The sequence below is a fragment of the Phasianus colchicus genome, chromosome Z (assembly GCF_987193195.1).
Source record: "Phasianus colchicus chromosome Z, bPhaCol1.hap1.1, whole genome shotgun sequence".
Lineage (NCBI taxonomy): Eukaryota > Metazoa > Chordata > Aves > Galliformes > Phasianidae > Phasianus > Phasianus colchicus.
Genome location: NC_143476.1, coordinates 47,307,994 through 47,325,345, shown reverse-complemented (window position 1 = coordinate 47,325,345; position 17,352 = coordinate 47,307,994). Strand labels below are relative to the sequence as shown.

At 37.7% G+C, this 17,352-nt stretch overlaps 1 protein-coding gene across 5 annotated transcripts in view; it reads right to left on the bottom strand.

The window, feature by feature from the left end:
* The window catches only part of CDC42SE2 (CDC42 small effector 2), a 100,281-nt gene that overhangs the window by 9,715 nt on the left and 73,214 nt on the right, over positions 1 to 17,352 (bottom strand). For all 5 annotated transcript variants that reach the window (XM_090131945.1, XM_090131946.1, XM_090131944.1 and 2 more), the window contains one exon: positions 1,203 to 1,304. In XM_090131945.1, coding sequence (XP_089988071.1) covers positions 1,203 to 1,304 — 102 coding nt within the window. The remainder of the gene's footprint in view (positions 1 to 1,202; positions 1,305 to 17,352) is intronic.

Below are 17,352 nucleotides of genomic sequence, written 5' to 3'. Positions count from 1 at the left end.
AAAAGAAATTCAAGAAAAATGAATCACTGACTTCATTATTTAAATTCAGAATGTATTTATTATTTATTAAATAGACCCTCAGCTTTAATTGAATTTTATCAAGTTGAAGCTGTATTTGTCCATTTACCTTACTGATGATTTAGTACAAATAATTTCTGTTCCTTTATCTAGTTTCAAGGAAAACCTAGCATATTGTTAGTCATGTCAGATATTATAGATTTGCCTTTCCCTAACAGCTATGAAATTAAAGAAGTTTCTTTTTTTCTAATCACAGTAAGCTGCAAACTAGTTGAAACTGCAATTGACCTCACTTTCCTACATTTAAACTGACTTTTTTCATTCAATTCTGCTCTCCACATTGATACCTCTGACAGAAGTCATTCTTCCTCTTTCCTAAAATCCACCATCTCAAAAGAAGTTTTTTCCTTTTAAAATAATTACTTAGGTTGAGAAATACTTTTATTCATTATCTAAATATCACCCCTTTTTGTAATTATTGACTTTAAAAAATAGATTGATGTTTCACATAAAATATAGTTGTAAAGAAGAAATATACCCTCGTAAGCTCATTTTCATTATCAATATTAGCCTGTTTTTCACTTTCACGGAGAAAAAGTATTTAGTCCTTCAAGAATCTACAGGAAGCCATAAAACCCTGCTTGTGACATAACTGCTTGCTCTGGAAATAATTCACATTGCAAATAGAGTTACAAAATATAGACAGTCTCAACAAGTACACACAAAAATATTTCTGTGCACCATAAAATACGGTGAACTGCAATTTCATATAAATTACAAATTTAATACAATTATAAGTTAAAATACTTTAAAGCATTTAAGCTAAGAAATCTAACTTGAATTACAAGATATGTTTAGAAGATTTTTTTTCTAAATAACTAATACTTCTCAAAATATTCCTCTATATTACTTTGCACATGCCATCAGAATGAGTTTTTCAGTGATATTCTATACATAGCCTGCACAGTATATATAATGTCTGCTACATATTGTCAGTAACTACAGGTTCTCATAATCTAGAATGCAAATAACTAAGACTTGGAATTCACACACTACTAGTTACTCTTCGGTTTTACAGAGAGTCTCTCTGTCACAATTCAGAGAATCATTCTGCATTGCTTTAGCCTCTTACAATGTTCCTGTGCCCTGTATAAAATGAAATATCTTCATACACAGATGCTTACCGAATTCATTCCACTGAATAGGTCTCCTGATCCAACGTGAGCTGTGTGAACAAAGTTTGTTGGCTCCCCGATCATGCTTCGGTCTATGCGTCGTCGTCTTTTCTGGAAGGAAGATAAAGAAACCATCTAGCTGAGATTCGTTTAAAAGGCAGAACCAGGATGTGTCATAAACATAAACTATACATGGGGTACTCCATACACCATAAGACATTTTCATAAAATCAAAAAGCAGAGTCTGAATTCCCAGGTGAATCTAAACATTGGTAATACGGTCCATTCTTTTCACTTAAGGTATCTTTAGAAGATCATCAGACTAGCACTGATACCATTCCTAAGCAATTAGGTTAACAAAGTGTTTGATAAGCAATATTTGCAATGTTTCATACAGTAACTTCTATCCATTTGTCCATCATTTAATCATGATGTGATGGATCAAATTTGATGTTTAGTTATTCAAAATGAGAATTAAGGATCAAAGAGCATTATCAGGGCATACAAAGCAGCTAACCTATAGAACTTCTGAGCAGCATGTCATGGGAACTTGTGTCACTGATTCTATAATAGACTCCAGAGTAATGTCTTGATTGGTATCACCCACTATAATATCCCTACTGAACCTTATACACTGAGGTAACTTACACTCCTCATGTGGAATGTGAGCTAAAGGGTTGCAGAGGGTAGTGAGGCAGTGAGCCAGACTGTACCCTAGAGGTACGCCAATTTCTGTTCTGTGAGGTTTATGGAAAGAACTCCTTAACTCTGCCTCCCTCTTCTCAGAGATACTGCTTCAACTTTTATTAATTTACAAATATGCAAATTAAAAATCAGAAGCAGTAAGGACTTCCTCTAGTTAAAGCTATGTGGGCTGTCTGCCTCCAGCCAAATATGGCATCTAAAGGAACAAAACAGAATACCTTGTCCTCATTTCTTAGGCCACAATCAGAGACCTTAAGCAGAGCAAAGCATACAGTATGCAGCTGCCACGTGCCTATATGGTGTATTTTAAAAAAATAATAGCCACAAAGCACAACATGTATATTTCAATTTGAGGTATGTTAAAATACAGTATAATAGCTAACAAATTACTTGAGCACAATTAAGAGCTTCCCACTGCCCTAAAGCTCCACTTGGTCCCATTTTAGAGGGACGTCCACTCCTAATCTGTACTATGATCATAAGACCACTATGACTCAAGCCAGAAATGTACATGCCAACTACTTTTGGAGTGCTTCTACAGACTAGATTTTAATGAATCAGATCCACAGCTATGAGAATACACCACAGGGTTAAGACAGCAAGCACAAAACACTTTTAATCCTTATTAAAACAAGTTTTAGGAGATTTCACTGTATCTCACTTTATAGTATTAGTGGCCTAAAGGGGGTTGCAGGTAAAAGAAACGCTTAACACACTCCAAGAGAAACAGCAAAAAATCTGATCTATGCCAAAACTGATGATGAATACTCTACTCCCAGTGCATTGACAAAACCAACAAAATAAAATAATTATAGCTATAATTTTGTGTAGTTTGAGGGCTTTCAAGGAGAAAGTGTTTATGGAAATGGAGATGTCTCAGCTACAGAAGTTATTAGTATTTATAGGCCATAAGCAGTAACAATAGGATCTATCAACACGTCCCACCAATGAGTCAGTATTTCAGTTTGGAAAACAAAGTCATTGATAGAAACAGCGAACTACTTCTTAAGTTAAGCTTGACATGAGCTAGTAAAGCAGTGACTAACTTGGAGGAAAGACCTGATAGCAGGTTTCTAGTTACACTGGATGAGAGCTACCAATCTAGCATGACTGGAATTAGGAGCATTCCCACCAGGTGTAATGGACAAATGATGCTAAAGATGCATTGCTGGACTTACACCATATTGTGGTACACTGTACTCTGACAGGGAGAGTCTCGTAGGTGAAACAAGCCACTCAATTAGAACACTTAAAATTATTTCAAGTATCAAGCAGGTGCCCACCCCCATATTTAAAACAAATAAACAGAAAGCCAGAGTGTGAGTCATTTGCACACCTAAACAATACATCCATGATTTCTTGGTTTTAGTTGAGTTTGGAAACACTGGGATTTGATGCAGGCCAAACACAGACAAATCTCAAAAGCTTGCAGATTATTTTGGGGGGAAAGGAAGGAGAGGTGGAAAACAAACAAGCTCTTTTTTTTTGGTCAATTTAACTTATATTTTCTTTTTTTTTTTTCATGTTGCAAATAGTACTAGCGTGCCAGAAACAGCATTAAGGAGTACTGGATCTCGTGAATGGCTGAAAATAATTCTTCAGTATTCATCAGCTAGTGAACTAGTAACTACTATTTAAAGCAAACTGCTATCAAGCCTTGATTCTTATCTAAGGCAAGTTTCTTAACAAAAGCCATCAGGCAGTTGCCCTGTAGCATGTGCCCACTGATGTGATCCTGAAGCAATGGAACAATATTTAAATGCAAGAAGAATGGAATCCAATGATGTTTAAGGTCCCTTCCAATCCAAGCTATTCCATGATTCTAAAAGAAACCAAAATGGTGTTTGGTGGTTTTTTTTGTTTTGTTTTGTTTTGTTTTGCTTCAGTTTGTCTTTACATTAGTGTTCTAGCTTGCATTATGAGCATACTTTAATAGGAACTGTGCTAGTTCGTATTTACACGCTTCAATTTGTATTTCTGAGAAATCTCAGACGTTTTTTTAAAGGACCTGAACTGGAAGGCTAGCTGATGTACTCCAACAGCCAATGGACGTCAAGGCTAGAGAAACAGGCAAGCCAGTTTGGAGCAGAACCCAAAATGTATGCCTCAGTTCCTCAATACTGCTTTGCTCCACACTGCTCTCCTGTTACTGTATGCTATTTCTGTAGTTGACACAGCCCCAGTCAGAACTGAAATGAACTGATGAGCGCAGGGGAAGGGACATAGGACTGTAAGAAGTCATTTTTTTTTCCAAGGATATAACACAGGAGACAGGAGTAGGGCAGCATGCATAGCAAGGTTACAAAACTTTCACAGGGAATACTACAAAGACTACCTTTGTCAGGTCTATATTGTGTTATTTTATTATTGCATTTTTTGAGGCCTTGCATCTGCAAATATACATGCAGTACCATTGCTCAGACACACAGATTGACTCTTCAATAAATCTAGTACATGTAATTTGAAAGCAGCTAAGAGACAGCACATACATCTTTCACTTGAGAAGCTAATAGCATGAATAGCTCCCTTCCCTCCATGAACCATTTGTGCCTGTTCTGTGATTGTTTCTCAGTGCCATTCACGTCTGAGCAGATAAAGCCATTCTAGTCATCCATGTCTCTAACATCGCATATACCATACATAATTAACCTCAGAATGAATATATATATATAAATGACTGCACATGCAAGTGCCCTAATTCTGGCAATCTAGCTGCAGTAACATCCTCTTTCTTGTTTCTGTACTTCTGTGGATGGATATTTCCTTGGGAAATCCTAGTATGATTAACTTACTAAGTATCTGCCATCTTTTTGTTTAGTTTTGGTCAAATTAATGAAAGATATTGTATCAAAAGCTGAAAAAATTTTATAACTGAATTTCCGTATTTGATTCCTGCCTTATCTGAAGTCATTTATTTCCTCCTCTACTAATGTGTTATGGCATGGCAAGGAGCACAAGGGAGGTGAAATGAGAAAAGAAGACTTGTAGAGGAATCCTGGAAGTGGAGTATGAATGTTCATCATCATTTAATGGCTTTACTCAGTTTGTTCCCCTGAAATAAATCTGCAGAGTCTGCATTGCGAAGTACACACCTGGTAATCTTTGCATCATAAGAATAATTAAATCATACTTAAAAATAAGTAGAAAAGATGCAGGTTTGTGTGTTAAATGTTTGAGGGGAACGGGAGCTGTTTGTGGGTCCATCTCAGTGGTTTTATTTTGAACACATATGCTACACGCACTGTAATGAGATCACATTTCAGCTACCAAAGTAAAGAAGTAAAGAATTGATATTTCTTCTAAAGCTGTGAGTAGTATCTTGCACCCACAAAAAGCAGCACCTCTCTTGCTGTAGAAGATCAGAATTCAGAAAGCTATGAATTGTTGCATCACATTGAAATATTAACCCTGCACATTTCTAAAAGCTTTTCATAACCTTTTTAAAAACTTCAGAAGTTAGGTAACACCTTATTGAAGCATCTTTTTAATAGTTGAAAAAATCTTAATGATTGAAGCTGAAAACTGTGATTTAAAAAACATAACAAAATAAAAACAACAAACAAAATAAACCAACAAATGATTGCCATTGATGAGCACGCACAATTTCCTTTTAATTCTCCTTTGCTGAAAAGTTATCTTTTCTGACCATCTCCAAATTCTGTCCAGAAGTTGGGATACACTTCCCTAGGTAAAGTAATTTCACAGTGATGGCAATAACTGTGCAACATTTCCAGACAACCTTTTAGCCTGTATCTGTATGTGTATATATATGTGGTGTATATAGGGCCTAAGTGGCATTCAGATCTTTTCTGACCTATTTGAGACCCTGCACTACTTAGTTTGGATATTTTTTGTGGTTTCATACACACAAACACACAGGAAAGTTCTGGAAATTATTATTATCTGCACAGTTATGCATACATCTCTACCTTCATGACATGTCTTCTCAAAAAAAAAAAAAAAAAAAAAAGGAACACCCAGCACCAATCAAATATACAAAGAAAAAAGCACATTAAAAAAAAATAACAAATAACACCACTCACAAAACCCATAGCAGGTTGATAATTATATTCCTGAAAGTTGCTAAAAGCAAGTCACAAGTGAAGTCAAGCAGAATATCATTCAAAGAGAGTCCAATCAATGCACACAAAAGCCCAGCTGATGTGAGCTGCATAAGCCTCCATCTCAGGCCCTCGCAGATAGAGCTGGTACTGTGGGTACAGATTTGGAATATGAGTTCTAAACATAAAGTGATACACAGCAGGAACTGAAGAAATTAGAAGGAGATGCTAAGTTACTGCTATACTACAAATATGCAGAAAGCTTCTGAAACAGTGCCTCTTTATTGAAATTATGACATGTGGTTCTTCTCTCTTGTCACCTCACATTTCATTTTATCTCCATTTTACATGCAAGAAGACAAGGTCACACTTTTTTATCCCCATACAGCAATGGATTTTACCCAGATGTATGTGTTGGACTGACTTTTTATGTCTTAGTATTTCAGTAATGTTAAATAAGCTGTAAGAAACTAAGCAACAGCAAACCTGCTTCCCTCAGCAAAACAAAAAGTATTAGAGGACAAAATAGAGAACACCTATACTAGAAATAAGACTGTGGCAGAGACAGACTGCAGCTTTGCATTGAACGCTGAAAATGAAATTTAGTATTTAAGTCGCATAATAAAACTTTGATGTGATCATTTTTCCCTAAAAACTAACACAGTTGTTTTTTCTTTTTTTCTTTTTTTTCCCTTATGGAGGAGAGTATTTTACCATTATTTCTCATTATTTTATGTATTAGCAACATAACATAATGCAAGGATAGAACTTACTTTATCACTACTAATATTGAACACTGCAACAGTGAGACTTTTCACAACTCAATTTCCATATATATGGTTTTGGCTTATTTTATATGAAATAAATACAAATTGCATATAATTTTTTATGCAATAAATACACACTGCATGTATTTAAAATGCTATATTAAACAATTTATATAAATATACATTATACAACTAGATACTACATCATATATTGTATAACAAGGCATTTTTTTCTGCAACTTAATATTTAGCTGTGCTTTAAAAAATGTACTGCAGAGTAGGTTAATTTGAAAGGAAACAGCATGCTGACCTGACCTACACTGTACAAGGGATGCTCCAAAAGTTTGCTTCTCCTATTTTATTATGGTACTCCATGATATCAGAGGCAGATGTTGATGGCAGTAGAGATTGAATCTCCCTGCCAGTATTCTGTTACATTTTGTTACCATGTGACAGACTACAGCAAAGGGGCAGTCTGACAAAATGGCATCAGACGTGGAAGTACAGATGAAGTAAATGTGTGACACTGACTTCCTCCATGTAGAAAAAATGGCACCCACTGACATTCACTGATGCTTGTTGAACATTGATGGAGATCAAAGAGTGGATGTGAGCACAGTGAGGGGTGGCTGGTGTATTTCAACAGTGGTGAGAGTGTGTCACTTCTGCTGGTGCAGACTATTAAAAGAGCAACATACAGGCTCTTGGTCATCACTGGCAAAAATGCATAGCTAATGGTGGTGACTATGTTGAAAAATAGTGTTTTGTAGCTGACAATTTATTAGTATTAGCACTATTAAGTAGTTCTTTATATCTGTCATAGTTTCCATGGAAATAAACAGCAAGCATTACTTCTGGAGCGACTTATATATAATTTTGTGCAACAAGCCTCCAGCCAGATCTAAATCAACACAAAGTGATTTGTACACAAAATGGCAAGTGATGCACCTTCATTTTTCTGACACAGTTCTTTGTTTCATTCTAATTATCAGCAGAAGAGCAACTCTGGTTCAAATTCATAATCATTTCTGCTTACTGTACTAGACTATCTCTATTGCTCTTCATGAAAATCTGTTATTCTGGATTCTCTGTTAAGAAGTGACATTGTAGTACAAAGCCTGCACCTCACAGACTTCTTTTCTGAATACACTGAGAAACATCTATTGATTTTAACTTCAAAACAGCCTTGATGTATAATCGGGCAAAAGAAAAAAAAAAAACAACAGCAAAAACGACCTTTGGTGCCTCATTTTATGCAAACTAAAAATCTCAGCTTTCTGAGTTTCATCCTCAAGTGTTTTATCAGTCTCTCCTCTAATTTTAGACTATTTTTGAAAAATTAATTCCTTGATAGGAATGGAGGTTGTGGAAATCAAGGTATTCATACAGTACACATTAAAGTGGATGTTCCAGCAGCACATCATGCTTAAGTCACATTCACCTGCTGGGGTGGCTTTCAAGTCAGCAGCACTCACTGGTAGCTTGCAGGCCCGTAAACCTGGCTAAGGCCAAAAAATAGATACTTTTTTTTTTTCTCTTTTCTTAAATGATTACTGTCAAAAATAGGCATATCTCTCTTGGCAGGAAGATAAGTAAAGAGCATTTAATTCCACTTTGAGGAGTTGCTGAAGACTCAATAAATTTACTTGCTGACTCCCTTCTGGGAAACTTACCCTGATCAACAGAGAAGTGAACAATCCAGCTGGAGGCCCTAAAGGGCTCCTCTGCGGGATAAGGTTTTGTGGTCAAAAAATGACTACTTATATTTATTACCTCCAAAATTTTCCTCTTTCCGAAGCAGGAAGATGACTGAAAACATAAACACTAGTAATGTGCACAGATTTCAAGCTTGTCTTCATAACATGAGGGTCATTTTTCAGACTGTTCAGTAACATTATTATCACATTTCAGTGATTGTAATGGCATCCTCTAGTACACTAAGAAGCAAGTTAGCCTCCATTATAATTTTTTGCAAGCTTGACTTTTAAGCAACAGAAGGGTAATTTGAACATATTGAATCATAATAATTTTAACCACATTTAAATCTGTGCCACATTAGCAGATTTAGAAATAACGCATCTTTCCATACTAAAATAATCAAAATCTCAAACTCTAACAAAATAAAGTGAACTGAACTAAAATAATTCCCAGTACAGCCTCCACTACTGCCATTCTCATGCTAGTATGACAAACACAAACAAAGCACTGCTAGTTCTCTACCTGACAAGAGCATCGTTTTTCTTGACTAGGAGTTAGTCTGTACATAAATCCAATACTGAATGGAGGGACTATCAAGACAGGCAAGTATGCAATTTGCTAAACTGTTTTTGAAACAGAAATTATCAGATCAAGGCAGGCAGTCAGGGCTTGGCCTTCTGTCACAAATAGCTCTCAAATGGCAATACTTTTTTTTTTTTTTTTTTGAGAACTTCTGCTACCACTCACAAAAGTGTAAGTTTTAGCTAAATCAATGCAAAAAGCAAGCTCTTTTAATCTGCTTCTTTGCTTTCTGGATTCTTCCACTCCAACTAGATATGCATTTCAAATATTCACGCTAAAGACAAAGTGATTTACTAAAGTTTTCAGTGATATAAATATTTTGAAACAGCTGTTTGCTAGCTTTGTATCCCAGAACTCTGCTAAAAGCAGTACTAGCCAAAGACAAAAACTGAGATATTAAACTAAGAAAAGAAAAGTATTTAATCACAGCCAAGCTAGTCAATTATTTAAAGATGGGGAATTTGGACTGTTAGAAGAGAAACTAAAGAGACACCATACTTCATTTTCTGTTCCTACTTTGACCTTTCTTGCACTATACATTTGCTTTTAAGAGAGTGCCAACAGCAAAAGCAATGGAGTCCCTGTGCAGCGTCACCCAGCAGATTCTACACATGCTCATTCACAAGAGGAACTAGGTACTCAGAATAGTGAGTATACTGGATCACTGTGAAGAGGTGGTTTTCTGTTCTCCCTCATACATGCTGTTCTGCTCCCAAGTGAAGTCCAGTGTGTGCAGGACAGCTGCATCCACCAGTGCAAACAATACAGTACAACCTGACAAAACTAACAGGGCCATGCCTAAGAGCAGCATGGTGGCTGTGCTTCTCAAGACAAGCTGTGGTCTGAGTGATGTGTCTGAGTTTCCAATATTGCCCCATCAAAATCAGCTATAAAGATCTTAAAAGTATTTTTCATCAAGCTCTACATAAAAAGGATTGCAGATGTAGGGTGTCCTTTGCATTTATTTATTTACTGCACTATTCTTTAGGATGCATTTCTCCATATTTTTTTCCATTTTGAGGAACCTACAGATCAGTGTTTTTAAAAAAAATAAAGAAAACAAAAAACCAAACCAAAACAAACAAAACAAAACAAAAACCTGCACACACACACACAAAACCATGCAGAAAGAAAGCATTCAAAGCAGAAATGCTGATACACTCTCAGTTCTAGCAGTGGCATCATTACACAGGAAAATAGTACTGTGAAACTCACAGTTAGACATGTAGTCATTATACTGCCAGTACATTATTTTATTATATGTATGCCAGTATATACACACCTCCAAATATCTTCCTGATTTCCATAGTACTTTCCTTCTTTTTTCAGTTTTTTAAACCCACAACATACACAGCTAATTCCAATATTCATACAATCTGTTACTAGTATACTTAGACGGAATTAAAATTAAAGACACGCTATCCATGGTAACATTAAAATTCCAGTCAGGCAACAGTGTATATTAAAGGTTTTAACATTTAACTTTTTTTTTTAATCAGCTATAAATTGTCTCTGGCAGTACGGAATTGCAGGACACTCTTCACCCTCTAAAGATGAAAGGGTGAAGAATTAAAGATTCAGTGTTCAAATGCTTTAAAACAATTTCTCTATTATACAGGAGAAATACAAAGAAGGATAACTAGGATAAAAAAATAAATAAAATGCTAGCTACTTCCTCCAAATCACTGTATTTCAGTGACAGATTTATTCTAAAGCATTAATAATCAGAATCTAAGGCCAGTATAAGGATGTTCAGACCAGCACTGTTGTCTTCATTAACTATAAGCACCAAACCTGTTCCCATTACCAGCAGATTTTTCTCAGTCACTTTCATTGGCATTTTCTAGCAGATTGCTTCCATATCTTACAAACTACATTTTTGATAGAATAGAAGAAGAGGAAATCAGGACAAATTTTCATGCCAATTATTTATCGTAAAGATAAGTAGTAGGCCTCCAGCACAGTCAGCTTTCCTGCAGTATTCCAAAAAGCCAGAGTGCTGTCTGACTCCTCTAGCTAAAGGACAGCTATGAAACTGAGACAAAGGGTTGAAAAGAGAGAGGTTTTGAAATATCTTAAGTCATTATAGTTAGAACCTAAAAAACTCCTATCAAGAGCACACTGGATCTAGGCAACATTACTTGGCATCTAACTGCCTCAAGAGACAAAAAATGAGAAAATCTAACAGCATTTTGAATAAGTGAATGAAACAGCAGTTCATATTTTGAATAAGACAGAAGTATGGGGCAAATTAAAACAATAGAGTAGGTCAAATCTTCCAGTTTGATTTTATGTACAACTTTATAAATCAATCTATTCTGTAAACAAATACCTCAAGCTGGATTGCATTTTGTTATGTCAAACAGCACTTTTGTCTTTTTGTTTGTTTTTGTTTGCTTGTTTTAAAGCAAATTCAGTATATCATCAGCTTTAATCTTTTGAGGTGCCTGCTTTCTGATCTGTCTATACAGTATTCCCTTATATTATGATGGTGTTTGTCATCTGATGACAATGCCAGCAATTGTAGTCTACATTTTCTAAACAAACAGGAAAAGTTGCCAGATTAGGTCAAATGACTACAGTAGACAACAGGTCATTAAATAAATGTTTAGCTTACACATTAAAAGGAACTTTTTCCATTCCAGAAACTTAAACCAACTTTCAGTCATATAGTAAATCTGTATCCATTTCATAGCTAGTAATCACTTTCCTTTTCAGAATACCTGCCAGCACAATTTTAAGATGATATATATTCCCCAGAATTTGGCGGTCATGTTTTACCACCAACTTCAATGCCTCTTTAATGTAATTAAACTACAATCATCTAATATTCTATTTCTAATACAGGAATAATTTTTCTATAAAATCTTCAGACTGCGTTGTTTGATTGCAGAATAGCAGGTCATTCATCAACTAGATGAACAGCAGGGCATAATGTAAGGAACAAATCTGTGATACAAGCTTGCGATTATCTCAATAAAAATCAGATCTTAGCATTTAAAATACCTGCTTTGCATGCAGTTGCCAAGCATTATAACTTGCCCTACATTGGCTATTGCTTGGAATGAGTGCTTATTAGCAATCCACAGCTGGAAACAAATTTTAACACTGCAGCTTTTGGAATGCATCCAGAACTGCTGCATACGCATGCCATGGCATACAAAGAGAGACTAAAAGAGTGCATTTGTTCAGCCTTCCAAAGTGAAACCTGCCTGTAGCTTTATTGATCTTCTACTACCTAGAAGATGGTAAGAGAAGACAGGTTTGGAGCTACACAATGATACATTCAACATCTCAAGCTGCAGCATACCAAATCCTGACTAACTTAGAAATATGAATGTCCACTTTTAGAGATCTCCAGAACGCAAGTGATCATGGCCCTGAGGAAGCTGGTCTGGTTGACTGCTTTGATGGAGGCTTGCACTCAGCAGCATCCAGAGGTCTCTTCCCACCTAGTTTATTCTTCAAGTCTCTAAGTTCAGATGGTGATTAAGAGAAGGAATACATAACAGTAACATAGGCTGGAAATGATTTTGCTGAAACAGAGATATGGTATTCTTCACAGAGAACAAAATCAGAATGTTAAAAAAGAGAGGTAGATTAAACAAATGCTATAAAGATACATCAATACAAGCTTTCTGGGTATATTTAATAGGCTCTTAAAAAAACAAATCCTAGATAACACAGCATAGATAATAGCATACTGAGATGTGTACCATGTTATACTCTTTCATTTTACATGCTACCTTTTCCAAAAAGAATACAGAAAATATTTAAAAGGTGATGTGGCCTGATGAGAGCTACAATTCTCCAGAGGAAGAGGACTTGCAACACAAAGCCCCTCTTGCTCAGCCAAGTGAGTATCAGCCTCATCAACAAACACAACTTTGTGTGTCCTTAAATATTCTGCATATTGAAATTCTTTCATCAAGAAGTTAGATTTCATGCTTGCAAATCCCCCAAGATCTAATCCTAGAGTTAGCTGGATAATTCAAGCAGTCTTGTTATGTCCCCTATGATGCGTTACATAAATTACATATAAGCCTTCAATACGCCTATGTATATTCCTCTCTGTTTGATTCTCCAACTCAGAATTATGTATGTGTCTCAAACTCCACTACAGGAAAGCAGGAGAGCTAAGACAAACTAAAATCAACATAACAGCTACTACCAGGTATTGGATTCTCAGTCATACTCACAATGCAAAACCAAAACACTAGTCTATGTCTAACACTAACTAGAACAGTTAGAACACCTGCATTTCTGAAGAACAGCTCTTAACACACCGCAGTTTGTGCTACCAAGCAGCACTCGTGTACTGCACATTGTAATCTATCTTTGACTACTGACAACAATATGGGACACGTGACATTCTCAGAGTCCTTCTGCACATGACTCCTGGTAATTCCATTATGAGGAGAAGTTGGATTTTCTGATGTTACAGCACTGACATTTTTTTAGTAATAGCATTTATGGATGCTGAGGGAGCTGATGGAAGTAATTGCTAGGCTGCTTTCCATCATCTTTGGTAAGTCATGGGGAATGAGAAAGGTGCCTGAGGACTGGAGGAAAGCAAATGTCATGCCAGTCTTCAAAAAGAGCAAGAAGGAGGACCCTGGTAACTATAGACCAGTAGGCCTAACCTCCCTGGAAAGGTGATGGAACAACTTATCCTTGGTGCTGTTTCTAGGCATATCACAGATAAGAGGGACATTAGAGGCAGTCAGCATGGCTTCACCAATAGGAAATCATGTTTGATCAACTCGATAGCCTTTTATGAAGAAATATCCAGGTGGATAGATGATGGTAGAGCAGTGGATGTGGTCTATCTTGATTTTAGTAAAGCATTTGACACCATTTCTCACAGCATCCTCACAGCTAAACGGAGGAAGTGTGGTCTGGATGACGGGGTAGAGAGAGAGATTGTGAACTGGCTGGATGGAAGAAGCCATAGAGCTGTGGTCCGTAGGATGGAGACTAGTTGGAGGCTTGTGTCTACTGGAGTCCCTCAGGGATTGGTACTGGAACTGGTGCTATTCAATACATTCATCAATGACTTGGATGAATGAACAAAGAGCACAGTTAGCAAGTTTGCTGACTACACAAAACTGGGAGGAATGGGTGACATGCCAAAAGGTTGTGCTGCCATCCAGCAAGACCTAGATAGGCTGGAGAGTTAAGAGGGGAGAAATTTAATGAAATACAACAAGGGCAGGTGCTCGCATCTGGGCAAGAACAACTTCAGGTACCAGTATAGGCTGGGAACTGTAGGCAAAAGAGACCTGGGGGAACTGGTGGACAGCAGTATGACCATGAGCCAGCACTGTGACTTTGTAACCAAGAAAGCCAGTGGCATCCTGGGGTGTGTTAGAAAGGGTGTGATAGTAGGTCAAGAAAGGTTCTCCTTCCCCTCTACTCTGCCCTGGTGAGACAGCATCTGGAGTATTGTGTCCAGTTCTGGGTCCCTCAGTTCAAGAAGGACAAGGAACTGCTTGAAAGAGTCCAGCGCAGAGCCACAAAAATTATTAAGGCAGTGGATTAAGGGAGATTGGAGGCAGCCTGGGCTGTAGTGATCATGCCTTGGAGGAATCTGTGATCTTGAGGAATGCAGGCCTGGCAAAAAGCAGAGTCAGGACCCTAAACTTCAGGAGAGCAAAATTCCAGGAAAACATTACTCCCATTTTTAAGAAAGGGAAAAAGGATGACTCGGAACTACAGGCCACACCTCTGTGCCTGGGAAGATCACATAGCAGACACTCCTGGTTATCATGTTAAAGCATATACGAGAGGAAGAGATGATCCAAGACAGACGGCATGACTTCCCAAGGGCAGATCTTGCCTGACAAATCTGGTGGCTTTCTAGGATGGATTGATGGCATAGGTGAACAGGGGAAGGGTGATGGATGTCATCTACCTGGACTTCTGCGAAGCCTGTTGACACAGTTCCTCATCACATCCTCCTCTCTAAATTGATTTGAAAGATGGACTGTTTGATGAATTAAGAAATGGTTGGTTGGCTAGTCGCAGCCAAAGGGCTGTGATCAGTGATTCTATGTCTGAGTGGAGATTAGTCACAAGAGATGTGCCTCAAGGCTCAGTCTTGGGACCAGTGCTCTTCAACATCTTTACCAATGACATAGACGATGGAATCGAGGGCACCCTCCGCAAGTTTGCAGATGACACCAAGCTGAACTGTGCAGATGACACACTGGAGGGAAAGAAAGCCATCCAGAGGGATGTGGACAGGCTGGAGAAGTGGGACCGTAAGAACCTAATGAGGTTTAACAAGGCCAAGAGCAAGGTGCTGCACTTGGGCCAGGGTAATCCCAGGCATTTTTACAGACAGAGATTTCCTTGAGAGCAGCCCTGCAAAGAAGGACTCGAGGGTTGTGGTAGATGAGAAGCTGCACATGAGCCAGCAGTGTGTGCTTGCAGCCCGGAAGACCAACTGTGTTCTAGGCTGCATTAAGAAAATGGTAGCCAGCAGGAAGAGGGAGATGACTGTCCCCCCTCTACCTGGCTCATGTGAGGACCCAAATGGAGAACTGTGTCCAGACCTGGGGGCCCCAGCAAAAGAGAGATGATGAGCTCTTGGAACAAGTCCAGAGGAGGGCCACTAAGATGATCAGAGGGTTGGAGCACCTCTCCTACGAGGAAAGCTTGAGAGAACTGGGCTTGTTTAGCTTGGAGAAGAGAAGGCTCTCAGGAGACCTCATTGTGGCCTTCCAATATTTGAATCGAGCATATAAACAGGAAGGGGAACGGCTCTTCATGAGAGTTGACGGTGAAAGAACAAGGGGAATGGTTTTAAACTAAGACGGGAGGCTTAGGTTAGATATTAGGAGGAAGTTTTTCACCCAGAGGATGGTGACATACTGGAACAGGTTGCCCGAGGAAGCTGCGGATGCCCCATCCCTGGAGGCATTAAGGCCAGGCTGGATGTGGCTCTGGGCAGCCTGGTCTAGTGGCTGGCAACCCTGCGAATGGCAGGGGGATCTAAACTAGATGATCATTATGGTCCCTTTCAACCCAGGCCATTCTATGATTCTATGATACCATTGCTGCAGTCACAAATCAAAAGCAAAGCCATAATATATAATAAGTATACTCTTAAGAATAAACACCTACAAACACAGAAAATTCATGAGCTTTGTGAACATAATCTCCAAAACTCGACAATTCTAAAATAGAAGTAGTTTCAATTTCATATGTATGCAACATAAGACCTGAACAGTCATATGGTTTTCCAGGGAAGTACTGAAGTATTCGCACTTCTTACAACAGTAATAAAATGATTTATTTATTTATTTATTTATTTGTGTAATTCCTTTTCTAGGAGAAGTAATTCCTCTAGAATTTTATAAGAAAATCTTGCAATTCCTATTCCATTTATTTGGCAAAGCAGTTCCTTTGCAGATCACCTGCACTAATATATTTATTACTGTGAGAGAAGAATTTATTTTATTGTGTGTCTTCCATTTACATACTTTGTGACACGAGTTGTTCCATCTATATCTGGTAATTCTGAAGTTTGTTGTGTGCATTGTAGAAATCCAGGAAATACTGTGGCTTTCTTAGTGTACTAAATTCACTGGTCATGAAAAACCAAGCTTATATTCAGGGGCTTCTTAGAGAAGATGGAGTAGGAAAACATGGTTCTTTAATAGTCAGCAAAGAAAGGGAAACTAAGCATTACAACAAAAGGCACCACAGAGATCTGTAATCCCTCCACCTGAGGGGGATGAGAGGCAGTGTCTTTAAGCTGCACTACCGGGGATGTATGGGTTGTATATTAGGAAACTTTTCTTCTCAGAAGGAGTGGTGAGATATTGAAATAGACTGCACATGAAAGTGGTCAGGAAATATTTGGATTTGGCACTGAGGGACATGTTTTAGTAGGCATGTGGTGATGGGTCTAAATGATCGTAATGGTCTTCCCAAATGTAATCATTCTATGACTTGCCATTATTGGCAATTTCAGGTCAACTGAAGTTCCACAAATGTAGTCAGCTTCTATCAAAATGAAAGACACTGCCAGCATCAGCTACTGGCTACAGATTTACAATCAGACAGTTTGACAACAATAACAAAAATGTTAGAGAATGGAGAAAAGAAAAAGCTACAAACATACAAAACAGAAACAGGTTTTCTAAAGAGCCAGAGGCTGAGAATTTCCAAACTGGGTACATAAAGATAAATGTAGACTATTTATGGTATATATTTTTCATTTACAGGAAAAAAATTGAACCACATGATACCTAAAAAGACAAGCACACAACTTCATCTTCCCATGGTCTAGAGATGCGATAAAAAAATCAAACATTAACTGTTGATAGGAAAATATCT